This window comes from Euwallacea fornicatus, chromosome 28 (assembly GCF_040115645.1).
Source record: "Euwallacea fornicatus isolate EFF26 chromosome 28, ASM4011564v1, whole genome shotgun sequence".
Taxonomy (NCBI): domain Eukaryota; kingdom Metazoa; phylum Arthropoda; class Insecta; order Coleoptera; family Curculionidae; genus Euwallacea; species Euwallacea fornicatus.
The window spans coordinates 1491808-1507590 of NC_089568.1; the positions used below are offsets into that span (position 1 = coordinate 1491808).

Sequence of the window (15783 nt, forward strand, 5' to 3'; positions counted from 1 at the left end):
TAGATAGGTACCATCAGGTGTCGCCTATTCCCGATTCCAGATTGGAGTTCGCTATCTATTGCCGAAATTTTACGAAATTAGGTCACAATTTTTTTAAGGTCTAAGAACTCCAAAGCGCCAAGCTCCGATCAATATCTGGCTAAACTCCTAGATATTATACGTATATGGCATTAAAGCATGTTAAGCACGTATGACACAATAAAAGAACTTCTTATATTTAAATATTTTGGTAACTCTTCACTAGAAATTGAAGCAAATTCAGAAAATGCAAGCAAACTGTAGGAACAACCTCTATAAAATTTGAAGAGACAGAAATAAATACGGATTATGGGGTTTTTAGTGGGGTAGAATATTTTTTGGACCCCAGACGTTGCATAATCAGCATAGATTCCCATTTACTTTTGTAACACACCTTTCCCCCAAAATACTGTCACCCAGCAAATTTTCAACACCAACTTGTTAGTCATATGATGTGTATTTTTTTGATTCATCACTCAAATAAAATTTTTTTTGAAGTTACCATCTGCATGGTTCCTTGGGCGCTGAAGAAATTCAACATTCTCAATCAATCAAATTTAAGGTTTAAGAATTCCTTCCATCTAATATTATTGCAATACGTGGCGTCGACCATCTCTGAATTGACAAATGTAGCAAGTACCTCTTACAACTATTCGATAAGTGTCACTTACATTGTGGTAAAGCATGAATTAGCGTTAAGTACGAAACAGTAAATTTCTTTTAAAGTCTTCGAAATCTATTGCAAAAGCCTCAAAACTCAACATAGAAGCGGCCAGAGAATTAATTCAAATCAGCATAATTTGGATGATTTTTCAGAAATTACATTCTATGTTATGCACAGTAGTTATAGTAAGTTAACGCTTAAAGTGGTTAGTTGAAGTTAGTTAATTTTTTTTTTATTAAATTGCACTAATTACCATCAATAATTGCTTCTGATGTCGAACAGCTGCCAGACGGATGGTGTCAGAATCCTATAAAAGAGGAAATATTTCTGGTCACTAGTTCCCTTTACTTTCATGTTTAGATCAAAATAGTCAGCTGTGAACTGGGAATCATTTTTCTGAAATTGCAACCTTAAGGAGGCCTGGATGGCAGTTTTTAAACGAAAAATGGTTTCTAAAAACATATCAGCTTAAAAGCCAATCGATCAAGGATCTAGTAAACTTTACCAGGTAGATAACCAAAAAATTAGCCAGTAAAGGAATTTACTTAATCTTTTCCAAAAGAAACAGCAGAAACGGCAACCAGAGGAAACATTACATGAAGTCAGTAGGTAAGTAGGAGCATAGAATGATTGCAGATTTGTCTGCCAGCAGAAAGGATAAATTGATTATTAATAAATCTTGTAATTATTTAGCGAATTAGGGATTTACATCAATCTAGAAACCGTTCAAGCCTACTGATTTCTGATAACAAAAAATTATTGCTTTATGTAGAAAGTATATTAATAAATGAAAAATGTTAATCATACTATTATGAGGCCAGAAATGGATTATAAGGCAGTTGGGTTGCACCTTGATATTTTAGTTAGATTTGTTATGTAATAGCAAATTATGTGTCGATTTTTGTCAATTCAGTTGATAGTCAATTCCAAACTGAATTTAAACAATATCTGCCCCTCCGCCCATGGGTTTTAACGCCAAAATCATGACGTCAATTAAGCCCTCAAAGGGAGAAAACAAGGGCAAGAGGCTTCCGACACCCTCAAAGCGGCGAAAACGACCCTTCAGCCGCCCTTTAATGGGCTGATTCTTAATCCCGCTGTCATTATGTCCTGCTGGCAGGACATGAAAGGGAAATTCTGCAAGAAATTGCGGTTTCCCACTAAAGAGGAAAGCATACATTAGCTTTGTTTAATGCGGTTGTATTGTGGGAGTAATTATAAATTAAAAGAGAATTAATATAAATTGACTACACTGTGCGGGCTTTTAATTTAGCGCCCTTAATTCAACTGGTTCTTAGGTAACAGATTCAGTTTTTTGTTGTAAGAGTAATTTAAGCGAATGCATAATAATTTGAAACCAAATACTTTTAGGTAGATTTGGAACGTGTGAAATAAACTAAAGTAATGTGTTTTGCATGATTTTTTCGCTCACTATCACCACAATGAAAAGTAGAGTGTGTAAATATGAAAAGTAACAAGCAAAAATATATTAATTTCAAGATTTGTTATTGTTGACACATCCAATTTACGTCCATCAGAGATGTAAAATTACTTTTTTTTTTCTTTCAAACGACTTTGATATTACTATCTAAAAATAGCTGCTCCCGATGTAAAATGCTGTCTAGACCTTGTCTGGGCGTAAAACGATCCCACACCATAGAAAAATAAGCAAATTACAGGAATTGCAATATATTCTAAGAACAGAGATTTGCATTCCTAGAAAAAAGCTTGTAAAAATACGCACGTAATTCTGTTTTGAATATGCAATATTATAGAAATACTGCGGCCACCAAGGACCACAGCATTCTACGTGGGATTGGCTGATTATATTCAAAGAATATTCGTTAAAAATTTCACTTATACATTTTAATATTTTACCATATGTAAAGTTACTTCAAATTATTAAGCATTAGATTACCAATATGTATTTAAACTCGTTATCTTAATTTTTATATAGTGCTATACAGGGTGGTCACTTTTACACCGCTCACCATTGGGATATCCGAAACGGTACAGTTTACAGAGTAAATTAAAAAAGGTAAAAATTGTCCATTTTCATGCTCATTTTGATTTTGGATATATCTGTCATGGTTCCCGAGATATCCGGAAAAAAATGAAAAAGTGCTATAAAAAATTCTATCAGGAAAACTGCCCGTTCGATTTTGATGAAACTTGGGTTGCTAACATTTCTTATTATGGCGCTTCACATGAAACTGACAGACTTTTTCCTCCCTTTCTAGATTACCTCCACTGATAATCAACTTTTCGTTTTCTTACATATCCTACTTGGGCCAAAACACTAATTCCATTATGACTGCAAAGAGGCGGCCATTTTGAACATTTTTTGCTCTTTTAAATTTGTTTTGTAATAAAAAAGGTTAAGAATTTGGCATATTGAGTTACTTCCACAAGAAAAAAATAAAAAATGTAATTTTTGATGTAATGTGCAAAATTTCAAAATAGCGCACTGAAAAAAACGAAAAGTTGATTATCGGTGAACAAAACCTAGAGGAGGCAGAAAACGTCTGTTAATGTCATGTGAAATACCATAACAAAAATTGTCAGTAACTCGAGTTTCATCAAATTCGGATGTTAAGTATTCCGGGTAATTTTTTTTTACTTAGAATTTTTCAACATTTTTGCAGCTATTTCCGGAACCATGAGAGATAAATAGAAAATCAAATTGGTTCCATAATAAGCATCAAAATGCGCAACTTTTTTCTAATTTAACCAACCCTGTAACTCTCACCATTTCGGATATCCAAATGTTGAACATTGTAAAAGTCACCACCCTGTATATACCTCCTTGCGATAAAAGTACCTAATTGGGGCACGTGTAATATTATTGTCCCGAAAGTTTTCGGTAAACTTAAAAAATGGATCTCAAAAGGCCAAATTATAGAGGGTAGTTCGTGAGGCATGACGTTATAGAATTTCAGACTGTCGTCTCTTAAATTCGATTTTTATGTTTGACGATAAGCTTGGGTGAGTTTTCAAGCGCCGCTGTCCTTAAGTGATTTAAAGCAAGTTGATGATGGGGAAGGAGTTTAAAATGCCCTTATGTTAGTTCAGTGATGAGGACCACACCTTAACATGCGAGTCATGTTACGGTGAGTTATGAATCAATTATAAACATGTAAGAAATAAAGTTTCTAGGTAGATTACTTATCTTAAAATTTTTTTATATATTTACGAATTTTTAAGTTTATTAGTGCTTCGATGGTAATCTAGATTCTGTTTGTAGAGCCAACAAAAATGTAAAAGATAATAAATAACTTTTCTATTTATACGCCTTCGGGTATTTTCTAATCTTATTACTCTCAATGACACATATAAAAGTTACCCTTGCTGTCCACTTGTAAATATACACATTATCTAAATAAGAGACCAGTTTCCGGTTTATTTATATAATAAGAAACGGATTAAAAGTTGTGCCATTACCATTGTGTTTATTTATTATCAATTATTAATACGGCAAGTATTGTCTATAAAAAAGCTTAAAGGTTGCCAATGAATTTTAATGCAAAATTTATGAAATTAACTGAACTTAACAATTACTGTTTGTTTTTGAAACAGCTGGTCTACTTCTTTCAGATCTTTTCCATTTTTTCCTAGCAAAAATGTTTCTGGTGTATTGCTTCCCTTTACGTTATGGGAATCCTTGTTGTTAGAAACTTCCGAATTCGACTTAAATGTGCTGGCAATTTCGTTGAATTCACGAATTTCCTAACATCCCCCTCGTACACTTCTTTAAACTTCTATGAACAACTTTGTCTAAAAAAGAAATAAATAAATCTGGTACTACGATTAATACAGAAACAATAATAATTGTGGTAAAATTTTAACAGTTTAATAAAATTTTCAGTCTATTTAATATTATATTTATTGTCATATTCGGCACATCATTTTGACATAATTTTTTAAGTATGTCAGTGGATACCTATTTGTTCATTTAATAAGTTTTTAAAATGGGTCAAGATTCAGTGAACAATCGCTTTGTCACTAGCAACGTTTTCATAATTTTCATTATTTTATCTCTCTATTATAATCGCAACAATGTGTAAAAAAACTAAGCCTTTTTCATAACGCGGCGCCCTCTGTTTGTTAAAGCTTCAACAGCTCTTTCACCTAAGCCAGGTCGTAGTCAGGTAACTGTAAAGGTATATGTGAAATTCTCTATAGCAAAGTATCGATTTAGCTTATTACTGAGTTTCGCCGCTAGATTGCGGCATTTTTTTGTGATTTTATGACCATGGTTCCTATATTTTAGTGAAATTGGGTACCCTTCAGGTACTTTCATGTTTTGAAGCAGATTCACGAAGAAGAAAATTTAACATCCTAATTTTAAAGCACCTATCAAAATTCTTTGACGTCGAAAAACAGTCGCCGACAGTTCTCTGAAAAGATTCAACAAAATATTCCCAATGAATAAGTCGCAAATGATATAACAGCTCTATTTAAAAATGAAATTTTTAATTTCGTACTTGTGAAATTTATTATTTCTGAGGTATGCACGGCCAATGCAGTCTGTTATTCCAAAAAAAAAAACATCCTACTTAATTTAAATTGTTTTGTCTTACACAATATCACCGAAGATTCCAGAAGTACTTAAAAACCTCCTCTTTAAATTAGACACCAGAAAAGCTTAAAATAAACAATAACAGTGCAACAGCGTCTTCACTATTTCAGGTTAGACTAGCCCCTAAAATGGCAATTCTATGTCATCTTTTCTACACTTCTAACAAAAGTATTACGAAAATAGGCGTTCAGAAATCGATCAAGAGCATAGAAAAGCTGCAAAAGCTTCCGATATTCAAAAGCTGTCAAGTGTTAATAACCCGATTAGGTCGGACGTGATTTCACAATTGAAAAGGAGGAATTGGGACGTTTCTCGAGAAAAATGCCTTTTTTAAGGTGTTAGTTCCTGAATAATGTTATTTTTACACTGTGATGGATGCATCTGTTGCATAATATTAGTAAGATATTTTTTGGGACTGCGTCCTTAATGGGATTAACCTACAGGATTTGAATGTAGGGAATGAGATGGTGGCAGCTTTTGTGTCTCTAAACAAATTATCCATGCAGATGGCTCACTGAAGGGCCGATTACTAAAGCTAATGAGTGTCCGGCATGTTGCAACAGTTTTTGTCACGGGCCATTTATCTTTTTACTCCACTGTGTTTAATAGTTGCAAAGTGGCACTTGTTCTAAAATTCATGACTCGCACTATTTGCGTTATCAAGCACGTTCCTAAAGATTACAAAGTTATTCGAAATAAATATTTGTAAAGACATTCTAGGATCACATCCTTCAGTAATTAGATATAATAATGAACAAATCCACATGCCAACAATGATAAAATTACAATCATCACTTCAAATACTGAAAGCAGTATCTAATAACGTTAGGAGTTATAACTGCGAAACCTCAAATTTCCGTCGTCATCCCAAGAAATGGCGGCCGGAAATCAACCGGAAAATCTCCGGAAAAGCGGTTCAGACTAGCAAGGGAAATGACGCAAGGAATATGCAGCTGACTCTTAGATTTCAAGCCTTCCTGAACATTGATGACTTATGATACTTCTGGCAAATTGCCCAAAAAAGCTTTCGTTCCGGATCTCTTTCAGTTCCAATTTAATAAGGGAATTGCAAATGTTGCAAATCTTAAATATCCCAAAACCAAACATATATCCAAGATAATAGTAGCAGATGTCACATTCACACGACACACACAAATATGGTCAAAGCAACATCCTGTAAGCAGTCGCATAAAGGTCAATCCCATATTGTTTCTATGATTTATTCTTTTAAGGATATTGGATGAAATTTTGGGGTGAAATGTGACTTATGGTATGATGGCTGTTTAATCTAAAACTCTCACCCTTAATACAAAAAAAGCGTTATAAACATATTCATATGCCCATCCCTTAACAGAACACAAGGTCAAAAACTGACCCTTGAAGTGTATGTGTTTTCTTTGAGCCATAATTGGGAATACAAAACGCATCAAAAATGTGTCACGAGGATCCAGATCCGGCCATTTAGGGTGTCAATCTTCTCCGCGCCCAAACATGTTATTTTTATGCGCGACTTAATATCTGTCATACTTGATAATCTTGTTTCTTTATGTAGTTTTTTGTCCGGCTTCCTTCGATTGTCAACGTTTTCACCGTTTTGGGATGAAAATGTTCAATAGAGTAGCTTAGAAAATGTAGTTAGTGTGAAGTGTGAGAACCATATAAGTTGATTTGCATGTGGGTCAGAAAACAATGCTTCATCATGGCTTTCCTGTCAATCATGTGTCAATGATTCCAATTGATTTAATTGATATTGAGATGTTTTGCAATTTGCATAACAAGTATAGGGTGGGCTAAATATGGACCTACTTTTTGGTTTTGGGTGTTGACTTTTCACGCATTAGGAGATTCTCGTTTCCTTAGAACTGTATTTTGAAATGAAGTGATTGAAGTCATATCTGAGTTATGGGCAAACCACAATTTTAAACTACAAACTTATAAAGTATTACCAACTTATCGATCGTAATATTCTGCAACATAAAATGTCAAAATTTTTCTCCTTGATAAATATGTTAAGCAATTGTGCATAGAAAAAATCATGTAAGTTTGTTCAACAATTCCCAAAATGTGGGAAGATTTCACTAAGTGAGAATCTGTTAAATACAAAGGATATTTTATAGACCTTCATAGAGATTTGCGTCACTTCTTTGAAAATTTATTATACTTATACAAGTTTTTTGTAGTTCCCCTGGAGTTATCCGAATTTTCCGAGGCACTTTCTAGGATTCTATTAAGCTTTCTAACAGAGTAAAGACACTTTGCAACTAAAGACATTTTATAATTCTGATTTTCTTTCCCATTCGTTTTGAAGAAAAATTACTTTGAAATCACGGAAATTCAGACAACTTTTTATCTTTTATATGGGATATTAAGGGAGTCGTAATTTAATGATTTTAAACTACATTTCATATTAGAGTGAATTAGAGTTCTGAGAGATTTAGAGTGTTGGGGTTTTTGGTTATTTCAGAGTGTTAAAATGGGCTTCCTACCAACTTGACGAATCTAAGGACATATGAGGCTTCAAGAGTAACAAGAAACTTTGGAATCTCTATCTATTATTTACATAAAACATTTAAAGGATGCGTCCAGGAAAACTTTGAGGAGTCTATCTCAAATTATTACACATAGATACATACATATGATCGGAAAAAAATGTTGAGAGAAAATATAGAAGTTGTTTCAGGATATCAAAACAAAATTTCCCGAATCTCGTTTTCATATTTCAACCTGTGTAATAAAAATATGAAGTCCAAAGTATAAGAAGAAAGATAAGATAAGCAGAAAATGAAGACAGTGACATTGGTGATAAGAAGAGACCTCCCGGATTCTACTAGCAAGTTCATGCATCGCCAATTATGTTACGACAAAGATTTTAAAATAAAAACAACTCTTAAGCATTCCTTGCCCTTAGATCTTCCTAAAACCTTGCTTATAGATATTGGAATCAAAATAAGGATTTAGTAATTTTAAATAAACAATAACTTAACAATTTTTTCTATTATTCCTCATCCAGCAAATGGAGGCAACAGAAGAATTTCCCATCACCGTATTTTTAAAGCTCCTAATTTAAACTACACAAATGAACTTGTCCCACCCTATATTCTGTAAGACAGCCCAGAAACAGCAAAAACATCAAATCCACCTTCCGACGTACTTCATCTTAAACTTATTATCGTGCCCGTCAAAACAACAAGATTATAATTGATCATAAAACCAGAACAGCTCCGGCAACCCCTCAAAGCGCGTCTTAAGGGGTGAGAAAGTAAATCTTCTGGTAATATCCCGAGCGAGAGGTCAGATCCGGAACATGCCATCATTGGCAGATGTCAACTGATATACGACCTCACTAATAACTCGGCTTATTAACAGTAAATTTCCTTCTTGCACCCCCCAATCGAATTTCAACCCCTTGGGAAGTTTTACGAATAAAGTTTCGCCGTACGAGGGTGCAAGAAGAATAATAATTGGAGTTTTTGAAAGTGTGTTAATTGTTTCTGGGGGTTATTTATGATTCTTTCTATTGATAGATAAGTCAAAGCACGGGCAGGCAAAGTACGACCTCGATCTATTTTTATTTTTATTTTAAATTTTTTTTGATAAATGATCGAAACACAGGCAGTCTTCGATCAAATTTCAGTACACAAAAGATAATAAATCACCTACAAACTGCGACACCCCGTCCCAGAAGCCCCATTCAGGGTCTAAATTTTCTCAATGACGCCCTCCTGGTCTTTAAATTTCGGCAAAATACAAAGCAAGCAAAGAGATGCTACCGTTCAATTGACACGAACCGCATTTAATGCTTAGAATATGATTAGGTTCTGAAAATAGACCCAATCTGAGCTACATTACGCATCCACGATATAAGTTGTCCAGCATTAGACTGTGAACTTGGGACCTGAAAACACCGGTCAGAGATAAGGGATGGGAATAAGTGATGGTTGACACCTCGTAAAGGGCCCCAGCTGAGTTCAGAATGACGTTTACATGGTAAAGCTTCATCCACCGGGCTTAGCAAAGCTCTTTTGCAGCCTTGGAATTTTGAAAATGATGGATGGGTTTCGTGCTTTTTTTATTTTTTATTTATTTATTTGGTTATTAGTGTTTATATAAATGATCGACATTTAAGGAATTGTTCTTTTATGTTACGCTGACGTGATGTTATCATTCGATCTTTTGATGCTTGTTGGATGAGACGTCATTAGGAGAAACACGGAAGTGTTATAACATGAGTTCTATTGAGTGTCGTTCCGAAGTATGAATTTCTCTTTTAAAGATGTAATAGCTCTTCCAATCTACATCAATGACTATGGAAAATGATAAATTCTATAAATTAGAATTATTAATTATAATTATACTTAGGTCATAGTTATCTTTTATTGATGATTAATCAAAATTTTTTACGCAATGGTTACCGTACAATAAATCTGCATCAAAAACTGCCGGTAAGCATTCTCAAGTAGGCAAATTCGTCTTTACTCAATATCTAAAAACAGAGCACGTAATTCAATAACTTACCTTTCGATGCAGGCAGCAGAAGCAACTTCTATAGAATGATTATATTGTATGATTTCTCCGTTTCGTTAGGTAATTTAAAAGTATCTACCAATTCATTTAAGTCTAACAATTTCTTTCAACACTTTCCGACTCACTTTTGATTATCCTCAGATTGAAGTTCTTCTAACGTGACGTAATAGTACTTAATTCATATTATTTGCTCTAATTTCTATAAAAAGCCCTTGTAGAGGAATGTTTTTTTTTCATTTGTAATTTATAAGGACTAGAAAAATGGCATGAAACGCTTTGGTAAAAAAAATCATTGTCTTGTTCCTTGGAGTGTAACGCAAATATAAAATCATCATCTGACTGGTGGTCACTTACTAACTGCAACTTTTTTATCGAATCTGCCTCATGAAAATCACGAAAATACCAGCTTCATCAGTCTCACTAAGCTCAAGAAGTCTGAATAAAATTTCTTAGGAATTAAAAAAAAAATGTGATAGTGAGTTAAAGGAAAGTATTTTTGAGTTACAATTCAAAACCGACGATCATGATAAAAAGGATATACGATAATCAAAATTTCAGGAACATTCGAATAGCCTGCAGTGACCTCTATTTAGACGCTTAGTAATTTTTGGAATTTTTTAACAACAAGAATTCGACTGGAAAGGAATGCTTTAGTATTAGCGACGTTTCCAATTGAAGAAAGCCACATATATCGGTGAAAATTGCCGAAATTGGAATTTCTAGTAGTTGAAAACAACATAACTCAAATGAAAGAATACGCACCTCGACACAAGAATCTTCATACAAATCTGCCATAAATTCAAATAGAATCCTCATGAGATTTATGTCCTTCGGGTGATCGTTTCAATGGCCAGCACATCATCTATTTAATGATTACCCGCATTGTTGGGAAGCAAAAAGGAATTTTGGCCCATCGGACCGTGTTTTTGTGTTCACTAGGTAGTCTTTATATTGGCGGTTACAAGATAATCATCGGGAAGGTATCTTTTTTCAGAAATTGCCACTTTAGGTGTCAATACGTATGTCCCAGCTTGGGTAAATCTATCCGAAGATAAAGCTGGGATCTCCGTGTTTAAGAGAGGATTTGTTACCTGTCCTTTTGTTAAAAATGCGAAATAAAATGTTGAAAATTAAGATGAAAAAATTGATTGTTTAAAAAATTGTTGGCGAAAGTGAAACTTTGTCACAAATAAATCATGCAGCTTCCGTCTAATCTAACGCTCTCCCTAAGCTGTGCCAACACCAGGTGCCGGGATGATTGACAGATTCACCCAAAAACCCCTTTTTCAATCAAAATTCGAGAAGATCGATATAATCCCTTACAGGATATTTGGTTTTGCACCCAATAACAATGCCACCAATACGCCCGAAATCTTCCCTTTTATTGCCAAAATTAGGGCTTTATGCAAGAAATTTACATCCCCTTTGTGAGCAGTTGGGGGATGGGCATAACGTGTGAAAGTCTGTTGGCGGATTATCTGAGCTTTATGTTTACCGATAAAATTCCGAACATTTTTCACTCATATGTACGCAATGACGCGTAAGTGGATTACTCACTTATACCAGCAATGTAAGGAACTCGACGTATTTTAAGGTGTTTTAATCAGGATCTTGAAGGTGCAATTATTATTGAGATTTGCAAGCAAATGCGTATTTCATCACCTTCTTAGAAGAATTGTAACATAGTGATACGTCCATAACAGATATCGATGTCGTAATTCAAATTGGGAAATAACCCTAAATTATTTACTCAAACCAATAAGTTAATCTGGGCAAATATCAAAAAGGCCTCCAGGTGTAAGTACAATATTCAATCAAATGTTAGGGTATCACTGGAACACGCATTATTTACAATGCAATCACAATAATAATGTGTACACTGATGAGAAAGTATTATCTATAACGTTAAAAATGGGACTTCGTGATAAGGCAAGATATATGATTTCTTAATTATAGCTCTAGCGCACTATAAAGGTATCAGGAGATTTAAAAGTCATATACATTCTGGTTTGAGTGAAATGCCGTAAAAAAATTATTGGGGACGATTTATCTGCAAAATATGAGTGATTTGGATATTACAGATAAACAACACAGCTGATGGATGAACAGATATTCATGTTTCATCATCATGATTGGATTACACACTTATAAGGAGATGATTGGAGGACAGAGGGATGATGAAGTTTGACATGAAGTGTATTGACAACGCAAGATGATTTCATAAGTACAGAAGGCCGTATTACGAGCTAGCGAATTTAATGCTTGGAAGTAGGATAAAACATTTTTCAATCTTTACCATTGTTGCAATAATCTATTTTTGATATAATTGATGATCACATGAAGTCTATTGAAAATTTCTTTATCAGAAAGGTCCTATTACTGATTTGATTGGTACCACCTCAGCTGTTTGTGCTGCCAAATTGTTCGCTATAGGTATTCTACAATATCTAAAATTAAAATAAGACCAAAAATATATATGATAGTTATCCTAACAACTTGTTTGGTCTAACTTGAAGTTAAGACCTCTCAAACTTTCATCCCACTGAACCACGTACCTCCTTCGATAGACAAGCAATTTTAAACACATATGTTTTTTGTTACTTTTTGAGAAACTTACCTCATAATTCGAATTTTTGCACATACCACCCTTGAATTAATAATTAACCAAGCTCGTATTGGCTTGTACACTCACCGCAATGAAATCGTGGACTAAAAAATCAAATATGCTTTCATGCAAATTATCCATAGAGATAAGAAGCTGCCTTGCGATAAAAGAGATAACATGATGAGTTGTTTAATCGACAAATTGTCCAATGATTCGGGAAACCTCAGGCATCTACATGCTACCCATCAATCGATGACTGTGATAAGCAATGCACCATGTTCATGTTGAGTCATAGGTAATCGTGCACTTTCGTTAAGCAAATAGTTCGTATTTGACTGTAAGCTTTTGAGAACATCTTTGGCATAATAGGAAAATCAAAAGTCCCTGAGTTAAGCTAAATAGTCCATCATTAGTTCATGTGAAGTTTCAGCAATCTTTAAAAATGTTTGATCTCCACCTAATTCTTCTAATCAGTAGAAGTCTTCATAGTTTCCTCATACTGTCTTTTAGCTTGGAACTCTTGATGGGTGCGAGACAATTTCCGGAATATTAAGTTTTGGAATGATTTTATGAGGAATTATATTTTTTTTGATATGTACAATTTGAACTAAACGTAGTAGATCCCTGATCAAATTTTTGTACAAAATGTTTAGAAAATACTTCGCAAATCTCCCGAAGTACCCTGAAATATTAACTTCGAAAATACTTCTAAATATCTCACAAATACCTTGAGTATGTGCACCGTTGCCGAATTTCGTTGTTTAAACACACTATAAGAAATCTTCTCTAGAGAAGCACATTGGAGATGTTTCTTTAGCCGCAAGTCCAGTGGAGTGCGCACGACTGTTAGATAATCAGTACTCTCTTTTTGTGTAGCTCAGGATGGTATTAAGAAAACTACTAATTCCGAACACGGATTGAACTTATGAAAATCGCAGAAACTACTTTCTATATTCTGTGTCAGAAAAACTTGGTTAAACTTAGGAAAATATGCAGTTCATTTTGAGTCACCCTGTATGAGACCTTCTTTTCAAGTTAAGAAAATGTTTTGAAGCTCAGAAATACTTTCCAAACGTGACGCTGAAGTACAAAGCAATTTAGAAAGAATGAGGTCGATTTGGGCAGTATTGACAATAAATGAATGCAATAGATATTTCTGAAATATGCAATACCTTAGGGGCGTTATTTCAAAACAAGAGAACGCGGAGTGCCTGTTCTTGCTGCATCGTGACTTAGTGCCAATTACAAGATAACACGCGTTTGGTATACAAATAGAAGGTAATTATGTGTATACTGGGCAAAATAGGAACTTAAGCAATTGCCAGTTTTATCATCCTTATCAATTAGATTAATTTATTAACGTGTAACGCTCAAATCCTTCAAATCCCGAACCCTCTCCCCTGCTTCACGACCTCTCAAAAAACCGATACTCAAGCTAATAAGGAAAGTTTTCATTGTAAGATACACTACACCACTAAACTGTTAAAATAACACTCACTGTTGACAGTTTTAGATCCAAATTGCATGAAGAGGTCTAGTTACGTTGCGTTTATCGATACAAGGGGTGGTTGATTGGGGTGAGAATGCTGAACTTTATTTGTACATTATTTCCTAAAATAAGGGATATATAATCCGTGGCTATTGGGGTGTGAAATTGGGACGTATGTTTCGAGGGTTTTGTAACGAAAATTTTATGGATAGTACGGTTTAAATATTAGAGAAGAGCCACTTACCTCCCAAGCAAATCGAGGATCTTGAGGCGTTCCTTCCCACTTCCCTTGAAAAGGTCCAAATCTGGTACCCTTGTTAATGGCGCTCTTAGCAAAAACCCCATTTTCCTTCAATTCCAAATCACTAGGCAGCACCCCACTGGCCCGAACCATCTCAATGGTGCTGCGATAAAATTGTTCCGCCTTCTCCTCATCTTCACTTTTCAAAAATTTGCTAAACTTGTTGTCATAGAGATCAGCTTTAACAGACAACATAGCTGTCTCCGATACCATATCTTTGGGATTCCGATGAAAGTTGTTGTTGATGTAAGTATGAGGCTCTTCAGTGCTATTATCGATGTGATCCTCTGAAGCTTCGGAGGCTACTTCGATCTCATCTTCCGAACCCTCTGCAATAAAATGTTAGTTATAACAGTGGTTAGGGCGATAGAGGCGGCTAAACGTTGGTAAAGCTGGCCAAAGAGATAACGAAATGAAATGTTGTGAAAATTGCAGAAACCTGATAGTTTCGGCTTCGTGTGGATTTGATGGTCCTGAATAAACAGGACGAACGACGGCCACTTGGCTCTCAAAATAAAGCCATCAGTTTGTCAAACACAATAAAACCAGACCTTATCGATATCGTGTATTAAATTTGCGCAAGCTATAAAGGGTGTTAACACTGTGGTGTGAAATCTTTCGTATCTACTTTTGCTTTCGGTATCCCGATTGTTTTCGTAGGCCGACAAAATCCTCCTGACCTGTCCCAACATTCGGGTCTTAAAACAAGACAAAAACCCAGTTAAGTCTAATTCAGTCTTTCTGAGAAGTTCCTGAGACAAAACAAGGTGTCGTTTTAAGGAGAACGACCTTTTTGGTACGTGCTTTTCGTATGTTTGTACTGAAGAAAGTCCGATAAAAGTCTTCGGGAGCTGCATGAAAAATATCTCGTTACAGCCCGATCGTTTTCACGTATAATGTTGTTTTCGCAGAAGGGCGATAGGGATTTGCTAGGGAGATCACGTGAGTAGTACTTTGAAACAACTAGACCAATTAAGAAAAATGCAGTTCTTCTTCATAAGCTAGTCTCGTGTGGTCTTGTCTCAGGAAATACAGTATTTTTAATCCATTATTTAGAAAACGTGAAGCAAATATTAAATTTCACTTATTACTTTTCTTAAATAGTCTTATATCCCGCAATAAGAACCGTTCGAGGTCTATTTGTTTATACGTACCTTAATTGATAACAGCGTTAAAATGAAGATTGCGAAACAATGAGTTTTTAAAAGCTCATTGGCAATTATTATACTATATACAGGGTGTTTCACAAACATCCCGACAAACTTTCACGAGCCGTACAGCTCATAAAAAAAAAAACATTTCAATCCAATAAAGATATGTTCGGAGGTCGCTTCGTGTCCGAGATAAAGTGTTTAATTTCTTACCTCGTTAATATTTTTTTAATGTCTCAAAAATTAGAGAAACGCTATGGCGGGATAAATGTGCAAGTTTTACGGTAGGCAGAATATTTCCACCCTCACCAGTGGCGTCCATGCGGCCGTTCAAAGGGATGTTTTTAATGAAAGAAATGGCACGCTATAGACTTCTTTTAAATACGAATATAGTTTTTTAATATTCCATCACTTTTCAGTGAAAAGATTTCTTAGTATTTCGTTACTCAAGT

At 34.7% G+C, this 15783-nt stretch overlaps 1 protein-coding gene across 6 annotated transcripts in view; it reads right to left on the reverse strand.

The window, feature by feature from the left end:
* The window catches only part of ham (hamlet), a 67539-nt gene that overhangs the window by 11001 nt on the left and 40755 nt on the right, over nucleotides 1–15783 (reverse strand). For 3 of the 6 annotated variants that reach the window (XM_066297449.1, XM_066297450.1, XM_066297451.1), the window contains exons 2-3: nucleotides 14124–14509; nucleotides 936–989 (exon numbers count right to left, since the gene is read on the reverse strand). In XM_066297449.1, coding sequence (XP_066153546.1) covers nucleotides 936–989; nucleotides 14124–14509 — 440 coding nt within the window. Of the gene's footprint in view, nucleotides 1–935; nucleotides 990–12402; nucleotides 12508–14123; nucleotides 14510–15783 lie in introns of those variants that run through there. The other 3 variants (XM_066297454.1, XM_066297452.1, XM_066297455.1) reach the window with 3 other exon arrangements.